Source organism: Polypterus senegalus, chromosome 2 (assembly GCF_016835505.1).
Source record: "Polypterus senegalus isolate Bchr_013 chromosome 2, ASM1683550v1, whole genome shotgun sequence".
In the NCBI taxonomy this organism is placed as follows: domain Eukaryota; kingdom Metazoa; phylum Chordata; class Cladistia; order Polypteriformes; family Polypteridae; genus Polypterus; species Polypterus senegalus.
Window position 1 is genome coordinate 299441069 of NC_053155.1, and position 22274 is coordinate 299463342.

A 22274-nucleotide genomic window follows, 5' to 3' on the forward strand; every position below is an offset into this window, starting at 1 on the left:
AGAAAATTCTTTTTGGTTTGCCACCTCACTATTCAGCATGCTTCTCAAAGCTGACATGTATCCCCCTAAATTATAAATATTTAAGCAATTGTTAAAATAAATTAAATTGGAAATTAAATAAGTAGTGTTTAGCTTCTGCCATTTTAAATGAATCCAAATGTCTGAAATGTGTTTCACATATTTTGAGAAAAATATGTCTGCAGGGTTAGGCGCCAGCCTCCTCACGACCCTGCTCAAGATTAAGCAGGTTTAGTAAATGGTGTGGTATTTTACCACAAAGTAGTTCTGTTACTTAACTAATGCATTCAGGGAATACAGCTTTAAAAGTATCACATATTAACCTGAAGTTATTCTTTTAGGGCCAAAGATGATTTATGCAGAATCAATAGAGCATGATTTGTTTAGTTTGTGAAGTTTAGTTTTGGTTTTTATCTGTGTTTGTTGCTATGCAAGGGTGCTGTATAGCTTCAGAGAGCCGAGTTTTATTCCTAGCCCTGTCATTTTTTATTGTATGTTTCCTCTGTTTCCACTTGGGTTTAATTCGGGTCTCGCCAAGCGCTGATTTTGGCTTTGCATGCAGTGTTGTCAAAAATAGGTTTCAACTCTAGATAATCCCATAACAGAAAGGTCTTATTCAGAAAATGAAGAGATATGTTTTTTAACTGTATCACAGAAGAAAATCAGAACAAGAAGTTAGGGGTACATTAGGAAATTTTTTATATTCACTTAGAATAATAGGTACGGAGTATAGTACCAATTATACTAGTAAGGACAATCATAATCTTTAGGAGATCTTTAAATCTCTGCTTGACAATACATTAACTGAATTAAAGTTAATAAACTGCGTTAGGTTGAGTGACCTATTCTTATGAAGATTTCTGACATTATCCAGAGGTAAGAAAATATTGGCTTCAAAAAGTTTTGAGTGTGTAACACTTTTATTTTATATTCCATCAATTCCTTTTTATTCGTATTATTTATTTAAAGACTATGATTTGCCAAATGTTATGTTCTGTTTCTAGTCTTCACTGTTTGTCACTGCCCAGAATTTAATGTGTTCAGTGGGAAATTTCTTTTAATGTAATCTTTTAACCATGAAGTCCAAGGTTTCCATTGTTGCAGGGAGGTTTACAATAAATAATTTACAAAAATAGATTACCTTTTCGGATGCACTGTGATATCTGTGTCACAGCCTTATGATTACTTTAAGCAGAAAACACCCACTGCTTATATTTTACATTTGTTTTTTTTACTTTAAAAGCAATATTATCTATGCAGTACATTTTCAAAAGAAATGTAATATTTAAATTTTTACATGATTTATATTGTTTGCTAGATTGTTTCTTTGGCATTTTATGCACATTTTTTGTGCACATTAATCAATTAATGCCCATTTTATATAGTGGCATTAACAACATACATAAGGAGCTTTGGAAATCAGACATATGATATGAAAAGGAATTGCCCCTTTGAACTTAGTACTTGGTTGGGCCACCTTTAGCAATGACACGTCTGGTAACTGGAAATCAGTCTTTGGCATTGCTGTGGAGAAATTTTGGCCCACTCTTCTCTACAGAATTGTTTTAATTCTGTCACATTGGAGTGATTGCAACTATGAGCTGCCCATTTAAGGTCCGCCACAAAATCTGAATGGGGTTTGAGTCGGGACTTTGTCTAGGCCACCCTAAAACCTTCATTTAGCTTTTTTTTTTGTTTGTTTGTTTGTTTTTTTTTTTTTTTCTCTATATTCTGAGGTAAACTTGCACTTGTGCTTTACATTTTTGTCCTGCTGTATAAAACCAAATACGCTTGAGCTTTAATCACAGACTGATGACCACACTTTCTCCATTTGTACTTTCTGTTAGAGATCAGATTCTATGCATCCCTGCATTATGGCCACGGAAGCAGCAAAGCATCCCCATACTATCACACTGCCACCACCATATTTCATTGTGGTCATGGAAAGCTGTGCTAGCTTTATGCCAGATGTAACCAGATATCAGCCATGCCTTCTTGAAAGTTTCACTTTTAATTCATTAGTCTACAGAACAACATTTTGTGTTAATCAAAGTGTGTTTTGGCAAATGTTAGACAAGCCTTCCTCTTGTCTTAACAGTAGTTTTTACCTTACACTCATCCATGGATGCCGTTTTTGACCAGTTTCTTTGTAATGCAGGAATCATGAATGCTGACATTAACTGAGCTGAGAAAGGCCTGCCAATGTGCTATTGGAATAATTTTGCTGGGCTTGCCGCTGCTGGGCAGATTTACTACTGTTTCAAGTTTTTCTCCTTTTGGGTGTGGTGGTTCTCACTGTGGTTCACTGGAGTCCCAAGGTTTTAGAGATTGCTTTTTAATGCTTTCCTGACTGATATATTTCAGTAACTTACTTTCTTTGGTCCTCAGGAATTTCTTTTGATTGAGGAATATTGTGCTGCTTATTGAAACCTTTTAGCCAACTTCACATTGTTGGAAAGGTTCTGTGTAAGTGATGTTTAGATTAGCTTGGCAGCAATAAAGCCTGGGTGTGTCTAGTCTAATTTAACCCATTATAATTTAAATTTGTTTCATTAGTTAACTGAGTCACTAAGGGGGAAGATTTTTTTTCTCATGGATGTTATAGGTGTTGGTGAATGTTTTCTTTCGATAAATCAATCATTTAAAAATTGTTTTTTGTATTATGCTAAATTTATTTGGAAATCAAAAACAATTAAGTGTTATACATTAGCAAAAATAGAAGAACCCAGGAAGGGGCAAATACTTTTTCACAGTGCCTTGTGAACAAACATGCAGATGTGTGACTCATAAAAAGACTTTGGGAGGCAGTTCCCAACAGCAGCATAGAGTTCAGAGAGTGTTTCTGAATTGTTGGTATATTTATAAGCTAACAGAGCTTTATAAATGATCCTGATTCAGACAGGAAGGCAACTTACTAGAAAATGATTTATGAACTGAATTGTGCTACCTTTTAGGGAATGAAAATACCTTTATTTTTCAGTCAGACTTCTTAAGCTGCAAAATGAGGTAGATGTGCAGGGTTGTTGAGCCCACCCTATATGGTAGGATAAGGAGTTTATCAATATGAAAGGAATAGATCTGATGCTTATATTGATCTAGAGGAACTAATAAACGATGAAGGTGTGTACCCAGAATATTCTCCTAGCCCCCCATCCATTAAGGGTGCACCAGACAGAGCCTGCTGAAAATAACTGTATTTTTTATTTATAATTAACTGCATTATTAAGAACATAGTTTCCTAAGGCAAATTAATGTATACCATGACTTCAGATTGAAAAATTCCAGACAGATAGCATCTGTTTAGGCATCCTTTGCCTTAGGGAATAGGGTAAAAATGGTTTATCAGACCCTATTACTTTTTTCCATTGCCCAGGAGTCTAGCTTTTTACTTTACTTTTCTGGGTTTTTTTAGTGTGTGTTGTTCTTGGATACAAGTCATTTTAAAACAACAGCCCTGCCAGTAATTCCAGCTTTATGAAACTCATAATGTACAATTTTTGTTAAGACTGGGTCACATAGGTACTGATTTAACTTTGTGGTAATCTTTGAGGCTGCACGTTTGTGGTATTTAGTAACTCCTGTGAATTGTCCATTTATCCATTTTGGTGAGCTTGGTTTGTGACCACTGTTTCTCTTTGCTGATGCAGCTTGTCCATGTTTGGTATATGCTATGTTAATTTTTCTCACCATTTCTCTTGACACATGAAATAATCTTTCAATTCTTTTGAACAGTACACCCACAATTAGGGCACTAACTCTTTGCAACTGTTTGCTGCCTCGTGCTGTTTTGAAAACTCACATGTTAAATTTCTAGTTGGGACTGCTGTTATAACTGACACATGCTGCTAATTAGCAGTTAGCCTAAAGTGACTCAGCATTTGTAATTGCCATTTATTTCATTCAAAGTTGTATATACATAAACACACTGATCAGCTACAACATTAACACCTTCCTGATATTGTGTAGGTCCCTCTCGTGCTGCTAAAACAGCACTGACCTATCAAGGCATTGAATCCACAAGACCTCTGAAGGTGTCCTGTAGTATTTGGCACCAAGATGTTAGGAGCAAATCCTTCAAGTCCTACAAGTTCTGATGTGGAGCCTCTGTAGACTGGAATTATTTTTTCCAGCACAATCCATTGATGTTCAATTTGTTTAAAATCTGGGTAGTTTTGGAGGTCAAGTCAGGACCTTGAACTTTGTGATTGTCATTCAGACCAATCCTCAACAAGTTTTGAAATGTAGCAGAACTCTTTTTCCTGCTGAAAGAGGTCACTGCCATTAGGGAAAGCCATTGCAATGAAGTGATGTGCATGATCTGCAACAATGTTTAGGTTAGTGGATTTGAGTTAAAGTACCATTCACATGAATGCCAGGATCAAAGCTTTTCCAGCAGTATATTGCCCGGAGCATCACACTGCCTATGTTGGCCTGCCTTCTTCCAGTATCTTGCTGCCATCTCTTCCCCAAGTAAATGGGGAATTTACCAGCCGTCCACATGATCTAAATGAGAAATGGGATTCATCAGACCAGACCATCTTCTTCCATTGTTCCATGGTGACACTCACAAGCCCATTGTAGGTGCAGGGGTCAACATTGGCACGCTGACCTTTCTTCAGCTAGGCAGGAAGGTACAATGCACTTTCTCACATGGCCAGCATTAAATTTTTTAGCAATTTGTGCTACAGTAGTTTGGATCGGACAGGACAGGCTAGCCTTTGCTCCTCATGCGCATCATTGAGCCTTCCTTGCCCATCATCCTGTTGCCTTCAACCAGTCTTGGATGGTACAAACCACTGCATACTAAGAACACCTAAAAGGACCTGTCGTTTTGGGAATACTATGACCCCAGTGGTCTAGCCATCACAATTTGGACTTTGTCAAAGACCCTCAGATATTTACGCTGGTCCATTTTTCCTGCTTCCAACACACCACTCCCAAGAACTGAATGTTCACTTGCTACCTAATATATCCCACTTCCTGACAGGTGCCATTGTAACATGATAAGATGTGGCTTCTGAGTTGCACAAAAGACTGTAAGAAGAGAATTGAGCAGAAACACATTTATTCTGGCAGTTGGAGGAACAATACTCAAGCTTTATTCAGTATTGGAGCTTTTGTGGGAACGCATAGCAAACTAGACAACTTAACTAGTTGTCTGTTTTGCTCAAGCTTTATTCTTGAGATTAAAAGAACTCAAAGGCATCTTTCTCAGCGGGTGATGGCTTAGAAGAACAGGTGAGTAAAGCCTCCAAACATTGTGTGATCAGAGCCTAAAGTGGTTCAGCTGGTAGCTGATCCAGCAAATGTAAGCCCTTAAGCAAACAGAGAGTGTGTTTCTTCTGTATTTAATAGATGTTTGAAGCAGCGGTTTCACCATATGCTATATATATTTATATACATGTCCATGATTCTTTTCTGGGTGTGTTTTTTTTTTTTTTTCTTCCCACTCCAAAATTAAATTAACTTTTCAGGTATGTTTGATTGTTGTGGGTCTCAGGGCCATAAGATTGAAATCCATTTTTTCTTAGTCTATATCCAACAATCCCAGTAAATTCATTTCATAGAGAGTACATTATCAAGCGCAAGGCAGAAACCAGCCCTGGGCATAGTGCATGTCCTTTGCAGAGCCCACTTACACAAACATACTCCGTGAGCCAGTTTGGAAGTGTGAGTTAATGTAACCCACATTTCCTTTTGTATGTGAAAGGAAATTCCACACAAATACGACAAGAACTTGAAAATTACACATGGGCAACAGACAGTTACAGGATTCAAATTCAAAATGTTGAATTTATGATATGATTGTACTAACTACCGCCCCACCATGCAGTGCTTATATGTGTCTCTATATATTCCTTTATTATTTATTAACAAAAGGAAACTGCCAGAGTTATTACTTTCAACAGAATTAGTGTAAATAACTGTATATTATAATGATATTAACATTTTTTTTTCTTTAACAACAGATTGAGCTCCCTCCTCCTGACCTAGGACCAACTTGTTCCTTAAACCAGACACTTTCTTTATTACGTGAAGTTCTTGCATCACATGACTCATCAGTTGTGCCACTGGACGCAAGGCAGGCAGATTTTGCACAGGTAAGAAAAGATGGGGGGTTTTTCAAAAATGTTTTTTCTTCCTTTCTTCATAACCAGAGTTTTGATCATTAAATTAATTTCCAAGTTACATTGTGTTGCAGCATTTTATAGAGTATTTAACACTAGAATTACCAGAGCCTACGAAAAAACTCGTAACTCCGTCCCACCTTAAATTGCTTCTTAAATCCCTTCACACCTCTCCGCCAGCGTCCTTTGTCCTCTAAATGTGCTGATAAAGAGAAGCTAGGAGCAGCCGTCTATTCCATCCCCCCACCAATTTAGAATGTGCACGAACTCATGCCTTGATTGAGTATCTGGGAGTGAAGTGGAGTTTTAGAGTGGAAATAATAGATCGTTATTTGGAACACACACATTTCATGTCTGTTCCATTTCTACAGTAATCTGTGTCAACACATTGTTAAAACAGAAACATTTTTTATTTTCTAGTAGTAGATGACAAAATGTAGGCATAAACTATATAATGTATGAAGCCTGAAGTCCAAATAAAGAAACATTTTCACAAAAGGTTCAAGTATAACACAGTTGTACTTTTATTCAAAAATATAACTGCAGAAACAAAAAGCCGCCTTAACATGCGACATTGACAGCCGTTTATTATAACTTCGTCCGTGGTGCAATAGAATCAGTTCTCGCCTTGGAATCAAAAGGTCGCGAGTTCGAACCTGGACCATTCCGTTTTGAGAAGTAAACTGCTCTTAGTCTTACTATTTTAGAATAAAAGCATACATTTGATTTCAGTCTGTAACAGCCAGTGCAATTTATGATCTTTGTAAAGGTTAGCTTTTTTTTTTTTATTCACTTTTCATTCTCTCAGTCGCGTTCAGAATCAATCCATACAACCCCATCTGACACGGCTGTTTTCACTAAAGACGCGCTATAGCTCTGCAGTGTACCACGATGCATACTAACGCCTCCCAACCCCATTAGCATCCCTCCCCAACCCCGCAACCTCCACCCAACCGGGTTTTGACACACAAACGCTGGCGAAGCTGCCTTCTTCGTATCTCACTGTCACTTGATTTTCTTTTTATTCAGTTTTATTGAGTGTTCCTGCCAGTCCCGCATGTTGCTGTATGCTGTTTCTTTTGTACTCCAGGACATGCAGAGGAAAGAATGGTAAAGAGCAGTTACTTCGGCGCTATATGCAATAATCAGACACTCCCCATCTGCCCGTGTCGCTCAAACACAGGAACATATGTTAGTGTAAAAGTATAACAAAAGTGCACTTTTATTCAAGTGCACTTTTTCCTTTGCCTTTTCCTGTAAGAAGCAATGTACATTACACACTTCTCTCTATGCTGTGGTTTCTATTACACACCTGAAAGAAAGAGACAATATATGTGAAAATATCATCACACTAATGCAATATTATTTGAAAACGAACAGCGTCAGATCGGGTGTGAATTTATGCAGGAACTGGAAATTCTCTGATGCGGGACCTTCCCATAGGGAATAAAGTACAGTGTCAGGTGCTCATTCAGTGTAATAGGAACCATAGCACAGAGAGGTGTGTACACTGCAACAAGTACACGTGTTGTAAATGTAGGAAGGACGGTCCTTGGGTGTATGGGAACTGTTAATATTTGAATGTGATGATTTTATATAGCACGAAATGAAAATCAGCACTTCTTAGCATTGCACCATGCAAGCTGTCGTATCAATCGCCTACTGTAATTTGCTGTCTTTTTTCTTTGGTTATACAGGTAGTCTTGAATAAAAGTGCACTTGTTTTGTTTGCGAAATGAAGTGTCTGCGTGCACTTTTCGTGGCATTACACGTGTATTTTTGAGCATGCCCGTTTGAGCATGCTCAAACACAGGAACATAAGTTGGTGTAAAAGTATAACAAAACAACGGGCAGATGGGGAGTGTCTGATGATTGCATATAGCGCCGAAGTTACTGCTCTTTACCATCCGCTCCTCTGCATGCCCTGGAGTACAAAAGAAACAGAATACAGACGCGCTATAGCTCTGCGTTGTACCACGATGCATACTAACGCACCCCCCCCAAAGGGTTCTGACACACAAACGTTGGCGAAGCTGCCTTCTTCGTATCTCACCGTCACTTGATTTTCTTTTTATTCAGTTTTGTTGAGTGTTCCTGCCAGTCCCCGTATGTTGCTGCATGCTGTTTCTTTTGTACTCCAGGACATGCAGAGGAGAGAATGGTAAAGAGCAGTAACTTCGGCACTATATGCAATCATCAGACACTCCCCATCTGCCCGTTGTTTTGTTATACTGGTGTCCTGGGGGATCTCCTCCCAGACGTGCGTCAGCGAGAGCCAGTGTGGTGCTACTTAGCGGTGTTAGATGCACCAATACATAACATTCCAGAGGTTCTCACTTGGATTCAGATCTGGGGAATGTGGAAACAGGTCAGTGGCATCAATACCTTAGTCATCTAGGAACTGCCAATACACTCTGGCCACATGAGGCAAGGCATTGTTCTGCACGAGGAGCACCCAGGGCCCACTGCACCAGCGTAAGTTCTGACACTGGCTATGAGGATTTCATCCCAATACCTAACAGAAATCACGGTACCACTGCCTAGTACATGGAGTACTGTGCCTCTCCAGACCATCACTAACCCACTACTAAACCGGTCATACTGGTTGATGTTGCAGACTGCATAAAGTTCACCATGCCTTCTTCAGACTCTTTCATGTATGTCATATGTGCTCAGTGTGAACCTTCACACGTCTGTGAAGAGAATGGGCCCCAGTGGCAGAGCTGCCAATTGTGGTATTCTCTGGTAAATGCCATTCGATCTGCATGGTGATGGGCTATGAGCACATGTTCCAGTAGAGGATGTCAAGCCCAAATGGGGTCTGTTTCTAACAGTTTGTTCAGAAACATGCACACCAGTAGCCAGCTGGAGAAAATTTTGTAGGGCTCTGGCAGTGCCCCTCCTGTTCCTCCTTGCACAAAGGAGCAGATACTTATCCTGCTGCTGGGCTGATGCCCTTCTACAGCCCTGTCCAGCTCTCCTCATTTGACGGTCTATTTCTTGGTATCTCCTCCATGCTCTTGAGATGGTGCTAGGACATACAGCAAACCTTCTTGCAATGGCTTGTATGGATGTGCCATCCTGGAGGAGCCGGGCTACCTATGCAACCTGAATTGGCTCTGCTACCAGGAGTGACAAGGGCACCAGCAAAGCACAAAACTGGAGAAGAATCATCCAGGAAAGATAAAGAGAAAGCAACTGGGGCCACCACCATTCCCTTATTGGGGGTGTCTTGCTGTTGCCCCTCCAGTACACCTGTTGTCACTTTCATTTGCACCAAAGCAGGTGAAGTTGATTCACAGTCGCTTATGCATCCCAGCTGGACTTATTGTTGATTGACTTGGTGTTCGACAAATGCTTTGCACAATGCTTTGGTCAGGGAGGCATTTTTGTGTGTGTGTTTTTTTTTTTGTTTTTTTTTTCCCCATTATGAAACAATAATACAAAAAAGTTAAGTGTGTGCATAAAAAATCATATACACATCCAGTACTGTATTTATATACTATCTTAAAAAAATTGTATGAAATAAAATTTTCATTTAAAGGTTTAACATTTTGTATTAGGTGGTTCACACCATTATGCCACATGTCAGAACTTAGCACTGGTGTTATTTTTCTTGATTTATACATTTTGACATAGGTGCATTAGCGTGAGAAGCAGGGTTTACGACAGTCCTGGTGCAATACTAGAGAAAGGCTCTAATCTCTCTGTCTTTTTTTTTTTTTTTCCATTTGAGACAGACAGACAGACACTTTATTTATCCCGAAGGGGAAATTTACATACTCCAGCAGCAGCATAATGATAAAAAACAATATTAATTAAAGAGTGATAAAAATGCAGTGCAAGTTAAAAAATGCAAAGTGGAGAGTGCGAGACAGGTGTAACAGTCTATAATCCTGTATAATGTTAACATTTAAGGTGGAATTGAATAGTCGCATAGTGTAGGTGAGGAACAATCTCCTCAGTCTGTCAGTGGAGAAGGATGGTGACAGCAGTCTGTTGCTGAAGCTGCACCTCCGTCTGGAGGTGATACTGTTTAGTGGATGCAGTGGATTCTCCATGATTGACAGGAGCCTGCTCAGCGCCCATCGCTCCCCCACAGATGTCAAACTGTCTAGCTCCGTGCCTAAAATAGAGCCTGCCTTCCTCACCAGTTTGTCCAGGTGTGAGGTGTCCCTCTTGTTTATGCTGCCTCCCCAGCACACCACCACATAGAAGAGGGTGCTCGCCACAACCGTCTGATAGAATATCTGCAGCATCTTATTGCAGATCAATCAATCAATCAACATTTATTTATATAGCACATATTCATACAAAAAAAATGTAGCTCAAAGTGCTTTACAAAATGAATAGAGTAATAGAAGACACAATAAAAGATAAACATAAGTCAACATTAATTAACATAGAATAAGAGTAAGGTCCGATGGCCAGGGTGGACAGAAAAACAAAAAACTCCAAAAGCTGGAGAAAAAATAAAATCTGTAGGGGTTCCAGACCAAGAGACCGCCCAGTCCCCTCTGGGCATTCTACCTAACATAAATCATCATATTTTCATGGAAGGACCTGATGATGATGGTCACGTAGACTTCTGGCTTTCAGTCCATCATTGTTGGAGCATCATGATGCTTTGAGTAGGTGGTGGTGGCGCCGCCACCACAAAGAAACCGGAAAAAGAAACAGAAGAGAGAGTAGGGGTCAGTACGGATTTTAGAGCCACCATGAATAGTTATTATGAAGAATTGAACATACAGAGTATCAGGATTATGTTAAAGTGAAGTTATAAAAAGGCCATGTTAAAGTAATGTGTTTTCAGCAGTGTTTTAAATTGCTCTACTGTATTTGCCTGGCGAATTCCTATCGGCAGGCTATTCCAGATTTTAGGTGCATAGCAGCAGAAGGCCGCCTCACCACTTCTTTTAAGTTTAGCTTTTGGAATTATAAGGAGACACTCATTTGAAGATCTAAGGTTACGATTTGGAATATAACGTGTCAGGCATTCCGATATATAAGATGGAGCGAGATTATTTAAGGCTTTATAAACCATAAGCAGTATTTTAAAGTCAATCCTGAATGACACAGGCAACCAGTGTAGTGACATCAAAACTGGAGAAATGTGTTCGGATTTTCTTTTCCCAGTTAGGATTCTAGCAGCTGCATTCTGCACTCGTTGCAAATGATTTATGTCTTTTTTGGGTAGTCCTGAGAGGAGTGCGTTACAGTAATCTAGTCTACTGAAAACAAAAGCGTGAATTAATTTCTCAGCATCTTTCAATGATATAAGAGGTCTAACTTTAGCTATGTTTCTTAAATGAAAAAATGCTGTCCTAGTGGTCTGATGAATATGCGATTTAAAATTCAGATTACAGTCAACGGTTACCCCTAAATTTTGATGTTGAAGGACACCAGTCTTCTAAGGAAGTATAGTCGGCTCTGTCCTCTCTTGCACAGAGCATCAGTATTGGCAATCCAGTCCAATTTATCATCCAGCTGCACTCCCAGGTGTTTATAGGTCTGCACACAGTCACCTGTGATCACAGGGTCCAGGAGGGGCCTGGTCCTCCTAAAATCCACCATCAGCTCCTTGGTTTTGCTGGTGTTCAGTTGTAGGTGGTTTGAGTCGCACCATTTAACAAAGTCCTTGGTCAGAATCCTATACTCCTCCTCCTGCCCACTCCTGATACAGCCGACGATAGCAGTGAAGACTGTGTTTTTATGTTTATGTAAGAAGAGTGAATCAATGTCATATCCCATAAGAGCTAAACAAGTTATCTTTGAGTGGCACTAGAACCAAAATAAGTCTCTAGTGCCTATGTATTTAACTCTTCAGACTTCCAGCCATCTGATAAATTTCTACGAAATAGAAGTGTATTGATTATCCCTCCTCATTATTCCAGTTTGCAGTATGTTTACAAGTTTATGCAAAGAACACAACATAGCCATCCAAATAATGCATGGTGTCAGTTTTTAAAGAGGATAGCAACTACGGTGAACTTTTTTATCATGCCAGGAGAAAAGGTATAGGTAGAGCAGTGTTTTCTAACCTTTTTATTGTGGTGGCATGTTTTTGCAATCCAAAAAGGCCCAAGGCAAGTTTTAATGTTTGCCCATTTAAGAGAAGCATATTTAAATTATTAAATTAGCTATTAACTATTAAATCAGTCTTTAGCAGTGCAGTTAAAGTCAACAGTCATTTCACTCATTTTTTTACTTCACACGTCTTTGTCTAATGTGTTATGCCAATCTGAGAATTAATACATTGGCCTTGTTTTCTTATTGCCTTTTTTCAACTTGCCCTTTAAGAAGTCATTCAAATTCAGGTTGTATTTGCTCAAGTAGTATTTTGTTAAAAGTTCAGGTTTAAGGTCATTTAAGTTTAAGTTTCAGGTTAAACTATACCATTATTTATTTTTTAAATTCCTTTATGTTGATTCTACATTAATTTTCTGATTCAGTGTGTATTACTTCATAATTTATGTATTAATTTTATAATTGCATAATGTTATATGCAATTAATTGCAATTGATTACATTTTCTAAAATGTACTGTATGTATGTGTGTGCGTGTTTCCATATTTTTACCTGATCAGGGCTTTGTGAGGAGGCTTTAGAGAGCAAATTGAACTCACCAAACAATATTAAAAAAGACACACTCAGTTCATTGTTTAAGATGTTTTTTTTTTATCCCAGCAGAGCTCTAAGTGCCATTCTGTTGGTTTTTGTAGTAGTGTCTAAATTGTTCTTTTTTCATTACAGTGTGCAAAACATTAAACTCAGGCTTGAGACAGGCTGAATATACAGTATAAGGAGCATAAATGTGTTACACAGAATAGATTTAATTAAACTAATTACAATTTCAGTGTTTCATTTTGAAACACAGGCTGTGTATGATAAAGATGTGCACTGATGTGGAGAAGAGCAGTTAGGAGTCCACTTAGAGGGAGTGATCCCATGGCAGAGAATGCGGCAGCAACACCTGCAAACTAATTTGAAATCTTAGATGATTATAGTGAGGTGCCATGAGAGACAAATCACAAACAAGGTGCCAGAAAGCACCTGGTGAATTATTTAGTTCACTGTATTGTTGAAGCTTGATTAGACAAGTTTGGTTGGTTTCCTTGGGAACATGTGGTACAGTGTACATTTTTACATTAAGCGTCTACCGATTATTTCACATTTTTTCACAAAATTAAAAGGTACATGTTTAGTTTCAATTTTAAAATGGTGCAAACTTTTTGCAAAAGTAGAAGACCTAAAAGTGGGACAGCCTAACCCACTTGAAATTTGTTTAATCTGAAAGTTGCACTGAGCCAATTTATGTACATCATGGCAAGTATTTTAAAAAACAAATGCACTATTAATACCTTAAATGTTAAATATTGATTCTAATGCTCCACATATTTACTGTATATATTGTACATGGATGGCTGTTATTTTATAAGTCTATGTGTAAGAATGGTCAGCAAAAATTCTTGCAGGTCACATCACAAGTTAGGACAAGTCTGAGTACAGGAGTTAGACTGGGGAACTGGTCAAATGGCTGAGAATAAACAGATGCAGTCCTTTCTGAGACAGTTAAAGAGGTCTGAAGTATAACAGGAAGGAAACTGTTTCATGTGTCAGTCTCTCTGCTAACAATAGGAAAAGGCTAAGGACATGATTGGTCACCTCCTCCCCACTGTGGAATCATAAGACATTTCCAGGGTAAAACTTGTAGCCATTAAGATCTTATCATATCCGTAACATTCATCATTCTCTATCCAATCTTCTTCCAACTGATAAAAATAAACAACTTTTATCAATCAAGACCAGGACTACCAGATTTCATGCTATTTATTTATATGCAAGCTCTGGAATTCATTTGCATTTGGTGAAATCTTGAACAGCAACAAGACAATTTCTTAAGCAGCAATACACTTTGGTTATTTTTCTTGCATTTTTACTTGTGACCGATTGTAAATTTGAAAAACTTCCCGGAGTACATTCTTCTTCATTTGCCAAACCAGATCAGATGTGTATGTAAAAGTACATTATAACAAACTTGAAATTATTAAATCACTAGCAAAATACCCGCGCTTCGCAGCGGAGAAGTAGTGTGTTAAGGAAGTTATGAAAAAGAAAAGGAAACATTTTGAAAATAACGTAACATGATTGTCAATGTAATTGTTTTGTCACTGTTGTGAGTGATGAGTGTTGTTGTCATATATATATATATATATATATATATATATATATATATACACACACACACATAAACATATATATATATATACATATCTATACATATACACATATATACATACAAATACATATATACATACATACACACACACATATATAAACATATATACATACATATCTACATATATACATATACATACATATATACACACACAGCTATTTCGTATCAGTGCAATACGCTGCATTTGTTAAAACGGATGACTCCCGCTCTTACGTGCAAGTCTGCGTGGATATTATGAACTATCGTATTTGTTCAAGTTCTATTTAAATTTTAAATAGAAGGAATTTTTATTTAGTCGACAGAAATATCTTTGGTAGGAATGGTAAAAACAGACAGGAATATTATTCGTGAATAAATCAACTCAAACCTTAAACAACTTATAATATTTTGCTCTCCATAAAAATATATCCTGTTTAAATTATACAAGTTAGAAATAAAGTAAACGTTAAAAGAACAAACATTCAAATTTCTTTACTCTTATGTAATTTTATATAAAAATAAACTTAGATTTTAAATATCCCAAAAGATTTTGCTCTCCATAAAAATATATCCTGTCAAAATTATACAAATTCAAATATGAACATGCTGCATAACAAAACCTGGAAATATAAATAAAATAAATATAAATTCAGCAATAACAAATCAAATCATTCAGTTGTCTTTGCTCATATGTCATTTTAGAGCTGGACGCCTGGCATCTTTTTTTGGCCACAGGTTCGTTTCTGTTTGGTGTGAGGTTCTGTGTTGTGGAGATTCTCAGGATGGATTGCAGGTGCTCATCAGTGAGGCGACTCCTGTGTGCTGTTTTGTTAGTCTTTATCACTGAGAAGAGCTTCTCACACAGATATGTGCTACCAAACATGCACAAGGTTCGAGCCGCATGTAGACGGACTTTTTTTGTTCTTCAAAGTCACCAAAGCGCCGTGCAAACTCAGTGCGCAGTGCGCTCAGTTTATCAGCAAAGTGCGATTTGGGAACACCGTAGTGACGACTTGGTTTAACATTACTTGGCAACAGGGAAAGTGGGGCAAGGTGCACTGGTGCATTTGTGTCTCCCATAAAAGCAGCTTCACTTGAAATCACTTTGTGATTGTGCACGGGTTAAAGCGTCCGCTGAAGTGTCAGATTCTTATTTAATTATGCTGCTTTCTGTATCTTCTGCATTGCATTCAGGTTACCCTGATGTTTTATCTCATAGTGCCGTCTTAGATTAAATTCTGTAATTACAGCCACATTAGCTCCACAAATGAGACACACGGGTTCAGCAAACATATACTCAGCCTCCCATCGGTTTTAAAGGCTCTATTTTCAGAATCAACTTTTCTCTTCAGCATCGTGTGAGCTAGCTTCGCAATAACTTGTTCGGCAAGGGCTGAAGCGCTGCATTATGGGATCTGTAGTTTATTGTGTTACCAGCGCTTCATATACCGGGCTTTAATAACAATAATACAGTATATAAAATGATCTCGCGGGCGGATATAATTACGCCGGGCGGATGTGGCCCTGCCCTTGAGTTTGACACATATGGACTAAATAGAACTTGAAAAGATATATTTTTTCAAATGTGATCGCGCAATTCAAATAGAGTTGACGCGCACTACAGCCTGCATCCTCCCCTCGCTGTTACTTTTTTACCGTTCATCTAATGAATACACTGAGTATGGCTTTACCAAAACAATCATTGATGGTGAATAAAGTATCCATTATTCGAGTATGTAGATCGGCATATATATATATATATATATATATATATATATATATATATATATATATACCGCGTATCGCAGCGAGAAGTAGTGTGTTAAAAAGCTAGAAAAGAAAAGGGAACATTTTAAAAATAACGTAACATGACTGTCAATATACAGTATTTGTTTTGTGAGTGTTACTGAGTGTTGCTGTCATCAAGGATTTGATTATCATTATTTCTTTCAATCAGGTTCGTATTTGTAGGATGTGTTGTGTTCAAGTTACATTCCGTGTTTGTCAATCGTTGTAAAGATGACAGGTTTCATTCATCGATTCGTTTCTTACTGCATCAATAAACAGCTCGTCTTCTTCTTTATCTGAGACCTGACACACTGCATGCACGGGTTTTTTACACTGTCTTCCTTTAGCGGGACATTGACTTTTTCCACCGTGTGCTTTGTTTCCGCAGTAGCTGGATTTATGAATATGCTTATCAGGCGCTTCATATTTTTGCTGCCTTTTCAATTGTGTAATTCGGTTTTGTTCAGCTCTTTGGAACTGTTGCTTTTATCTGTGCACTGTGTCAGTTCACGTGAGCCGCTCGGTGTACATGCAGCGAAGTTCCCCAGCTGTGCTGGTGCCATCTCGTGCTATGTCCATGGCTGTATTTAATGTTACCTTAGTCCTGGCACTTAAAACTTTCTCTCGCAGTTTCGCTGAGTTTGTGTCAAACACCACCCTGACCATCTCATCTTCCTCTCCATAAGCACAGTCCTTCACCCGTGAATATTTAGTGGCAGTTTGCTATTGGATTGCCGCTGACGGACGGCCTTATATGGGCAGGCACTAAATTACAAACGCCAGCAGCAGCCTGTCTATGAACTTAATTTAAAGTGTAGGTTTACATCGTGCTTTGTTTCCGAAGTAGCAGAACTCATGAATATGGTAGTATATGTAACTCGCCGCTTCTTATTGTTTCGCTGCCTTCTCAATTATATAATGCATGTTTTCTTCAGCGCTTTTTCGAGGTCTTCCTGGTTTTCTATGTACTGCGTGATTACGTGGGATGCGTGATGATGTCACACGAAACTCCGCCCACATGGCGTTCAAGCTCATCTCCATTACAGTAAATGGAGAAAAACAGCTTCCAGTTATGACCATTACGCATAGAATTTCGATATAAAACCTGCCCAACTTTTGTAAGGAAGCTGTAAGGAATGAACCTGCCAAATTTCAGCCTTCCACCCACACGGGAAGTTGGAGAATTAGTGATGAGTCAGTGAGTGAGTGAGTGAGTGAGGGCTTTGCCTTTTATTAGTATAGATTATTATACCTCTCTGTTTTATAGAGTTTATTCATATGGTCTTTGAGTCATGTGAATTTCAAGGATAATTGCAAAATCTATATTTGTATTACTGTCCTTCAAACTGTCCAGATTGTTTCTGTTAAGCTATGTTATTTTTTGGTAGGTGTAAAGTAAGTAATTCTTTCATATATTTAACATTATATTCACTGCAGTTTACCCAAACAAAGCCTTCTGATTTTTCTCTTCAGGTACTGTCTTGTATACTAGACCCTCTTTTACAGCTTTGTACTGTCTCTGCCAGTAACCTGGGAATAGCTGATATGGCCACTTACATGGTAAACTCTTTGTACATGATGAAGACTACGCTTGCTCTCTTTGAGTTTACTGATAAACGGCTAGAAATGCTAGAGTTTCAGGTACTTTTTTTTTCCTCCTATTTAATAGATTATTTTAGCTAGGGTCCTACATACAGTACATCAAGACAAAAGTAAAACAACATAAACAAGAATGTATTAAAAACATTTACAATTGTAAAATATTTTACCCTTCAACGTAGATTTAATGTGCTGTAAAGTGGTAGGTCACTGAAGTTTTGTTGATTTTTGAAATTGATTCTTACAGGCATGCTGAAATTGTTTTTTTTAATTATTACATTTTGTTGCAATAAATATAATATCAAGTGCAATCTACTCTTGTTGTTCAGACTGGAGACCTTACTGAAAACAAGGAATAATGTGTATTGGTAATTTGCACAGAAATGTTTCTTAAATAAGTATCAGTTAATGAATCATTCTTCTTTGGTTTAAGGAAAGCCAGGACACTATTAAATACCAAATACAATGATGAGTTCTGTAAGAATATCAAAAATAAAGCAGGCTGCAGTATGATTAAAAAAAAAAAAACATCTAGGTGCTAATGTAATTCTTCAAAGGCATTCATATAAATTAGGTCACACTAATGGAAGACTTAAATGAAAGCCCTATATTGAAGAAGTCAACTTTCTACAAGTATAATTTATCGTAAACATAATCTGCCCTTTGGTACCCTTTGTGTTTCAATAAATCGAGAATTAACATTTTTGAGATCACACACTGAGTTCTATAACTAAGTTAGCCATAATACAGTTATTAAATAGTTTATAAGAATGAAATTGTTAAGCATAGGGGAAAACAAGATTCAAAAGAATATCCTAGAAACATCAGGCAGAAGCAGGAGTCAACCATGGCTGTCACATAAGTCCATCACATTTTTGAATTTCTAAGTGAAAAAAATGTAAGCAAAAAATTACATATAAATATTTCACTAGCAGTGTTATCTCCCTTGTGAATATTAGTCAGACATGCAAAATTTAATTGTACTTTGTACACATGACAATAAACTAGAATTTGAACTGGATAATAATAAGGTCTTTAATATTCTACATTCTAGCTCATTTTTCACTGTGAATTTCATCATAATATTTAATATTTTATTAAAGAGAACCCTAGGTGAATACACATCACAGTATTTTTAAACAATAGCATTTTAATTTTAATAGCAATTAATTTTTGTTAGCACCAACCACTGTCTAGGGTAGCTAATCTTCACGTGGCACATGTGAGATACCCTTTCTGAGATATGTTTGGATTTTGCTAGATATTATTTGCTTTTTCAATTGGATTATAAAGCAGTCATAATGTGCTAGTTTTTCTAGCCTTTCACATCTTGGTGGAATGTTATAGACTTCTATTCCAGGATGCCATTTGGTATTTTTGCCTATAGCAGCCACCTAAAACTATACTAAGACAAATGTGTTATTTTTTTTTTTGTCTTCATAACAGTTACTGTAAGTTCTCAGTTTTTTTTTCTTTTGATCTTATAGATTGAAGCACACTTGGACACTTTAATAAATGATCAAGCTTCCTATGTATTAACAAGAGCTGGTTTGAGTTACATTTACAACTGTGTGCAACAGCACAAACCAGAGCAGGTAAGTATGGCTATGTTCGTTTGCGTTTTAGGTTTGTATACCCGTCCACCTTTAAAGCCACAGTAAGGACCTGCAATGGGTATGCAGAAAAAATAGTTAAAGGTACCAGCAAGGTCACCATTTTCTTTTAGATTCAGTTTTCAAGTTTAAAGACATACTGCCATATTATCAGTGTACAGTACAGTACTATAACTAAAACTTTTGGTAAAAGGTTTTTTTTTTCCCTATTTCTGTCAGTTGACATAATAGCAGTCAGTCAGTGTTATTTGTAAAGATCAGGTCGGTCATTGGGGTTGTTCTTCAGAGCCACAGATACTGGTACAGCAGAAAGGACAGATTAACCTATTAACTTTCGTGCTTGGTATTCTGCCTCTTTCTGTGTCCTTGATAATTGTAGCAGAAACTGCAAAAGTGTATCATTCTGGCATGTTTTATAGCACGGATTTATTTATTTTTAGTTTATGTTATCCACATATGGTCTCTGCTTTTTTTTAAACACATAAATAAAATAGTGGATCGATTCTCTTACTTTATTATACAGTATATCTTAATAATAAATATTGCATAAGGGTATTTTGCTGATTTCCAAACAGAGTTCTGAGTTTTATTCCTGTTGTGATCAGACTTACATTTAATTTTAGTTAATTTTGCTGTCAATGAAATACACATGCAGAGTTAAAAGCAATCTTGCCAAACAGCTGACAAAGTTCATGCATGAGATTAAAAAAAATAAGAAATTTGACAAATGAGCAGACTAGTCTGTCAATGGAGCTCATTTGTTTAGCTAATAGCTAAGCTTTCCTAATATCTCATCCAGGTACATCTTGAAGGTTGAGAAGGTTTCTGCTTCAACTACATGTCTTAGTAGTTTGTTTCAAATTTCTTCAACTCCTTACATAAAGAAGTGTCTCCTGGGTTCAGTCTTAAATGCACTTTGCCTTAATTTCCAGTATTGTCTTTGAGAATTTGATTTTCCTGAAAGGTGAAAGAGTTCTGCTGTATCAGTGCCTATGAGAGTTTTTAAAACCTGAGTTAGTACTGAGGTTCCTGTGCTCAGGACTAAACAGGTTTATTTCTCTGAATCTGTCAGAGTACAGAATGTCCTTAAGTCCTGGGAAATGTCTGGTTGCTCTCCTCTGCACAGGCTCAATGCTGCTATGTCTCTTTTGTAGTGTGGTGGCCAGAACTTCACACATTACTCCAGATGCAGTCTTGCTAGTGCATTATAAAGGCTAAGCATAACATCCCTCAATTTATAACCAAATATTTTATTTCACTTTGTAATTGCATCTGCGCATTGCTTAGACGATAAAAACATTGTGCCAACAAAAACCTATCATTATTTTTCCTTTTCAGAAGTTGCTTCCTGCAGGACACTGTCTCCCGCCTTGCATTTATAACTGATATTCCTCCTGCCCACATTTAGCACTTTGTACTTTTTTATAATTTGACTAGGTCATTTTTTATATGGGAATCTTTGTCATTAATATAAATCAGGAAAAGTAAGGATCCACAAGGACAGACCACTAAGGGATTCCACTAATGACCCCACTCTACTATCAATCAACAAATTTGAGATACATTTATTTTAGATTATCGTTGCATGCAAGTTTTAGTTTTAGAATTAATCTTTGTTGTGGCAGTATATTATGTCATATGCTTTGTTTTTGTCAACTCCAGAAACATTGGCCCCATTAATGAAAAATTAAATTACAAATTAATATATAAAAGGGACCACACATGTAATGGGTGATATTATTTGCTTAAATAATTGGGTAAGCCTCATGCTTTAATTGTCCAACAATACTTTTGGAACAAAATAGTTTTCCTTTATTAACACACATTTTCATAATAAGGCAGATTCTAAAAATATTGGTACCCCAAATGTCAGTATTTGGTGGAGCCTCCACTGGCAGGAATGACAGCACTTGGCCTCTTTCTATACTGTTTAAAAAGGCTGGAGATCACTTGTGGAGGGATCTTAGACCACACTTCCATGCAGAACATTTCCAACTCATGGGTTCTCTTGTGAACTGCTCTCTTCCATTGAGGCCACAGATTTTCAATTAGGTTCAAATCTGGAGACTGAGAAGTCTTCATTGCAAAACCTTGATTCTGTGTTTCTGCAACAAATTCTTTGTTGATTTTCATGATTCAGATCATTGTCTTGTTGGAAGACCCAACCATGGCCCAGATTCAGCCTTCTCGCAAAGGCAACCAGATTTTTGGCTAAAATAGTATTTAATGGCATTCATTATGCCACTGACCTTAACAAGAACCTCAGGACCACTGACAGCAAAACATCCCCAAAGCATCAAACAGCCACCACTATATTTTACTTTGGGTATGAGGTGCCCTGTTTTGTATACATTTGCTTTTTTTTGCTAAACATGACGATGGTGTGTCTGGCCAAAAATCTCAATTTTTGTCTTATCTGACCAAAAAACACGATGCCAGTTGTATTTCCAGTGTTGCTTGGCAAAGTTGAGACATTGGGAATTGTGTCTTGGACTGCCACTTGTCCATAAAGCTTCTGGTCATGGAAGTGTAATCTCACAACTTGACTTTAAAACAGTGAATCTCAAGATTCAGCTAAACTTTGCAGTTGTAGAACTGTTATCTTTTGGCTTCTCTTTTCCTCTCTTAGTATCTTCATCACCTTCTATGGGGGCAATATGCAAATGTGTCCCCTTCCTGGCAGATTTTCAACAGTTCCAGGCTTTTCAAACTTCTTTATTATGGCCCTTATTGTGCTTACTGGTAATTTCAATTGAATACCTATTTTTTGTAGCCATTCCCCAATCTATGCAGCTCAACAACTTTTTTGTTGATGGATGACAAAAGGATTTTATCTGTGTGTTACCTCATATGTATACCCAAGTGAAACAGGAAATGTCCACAAATAACAGTTCCTGGACACCAAAAGAGA

General features: G+C 37.5%; 1 protein-coding gene across 2 annotated transcripts in view; it reads left to right on the forward strand.

Moving 5' to 3' along the window:
- The window catches only part of cog6 (component of oligomeric golgi complex 6), a 216735-nt gene that overhangs the window by 164710 nt on the left and 29751 nt on the right, over window positions 1–22274 (forward strand). For both annotated transcript variants that reach the window (XM_039745832.1, XM_039745833.1), the window contains exons 14-16: window positions 5988–6119; window positions 17625–17792; window positions 19238–19345. In XM_039745832.1, coding sequence (XP_039601766.1) covers window positions 5988–6119; window positions 17625–17792; window positions 19238–19345 — 408 coding nt within the window. The remainder of the gene's footprint in view (window positions 1–5987; window positions 6120–17624; window positions 17793–19237; window positions 19346–22274) is intronic.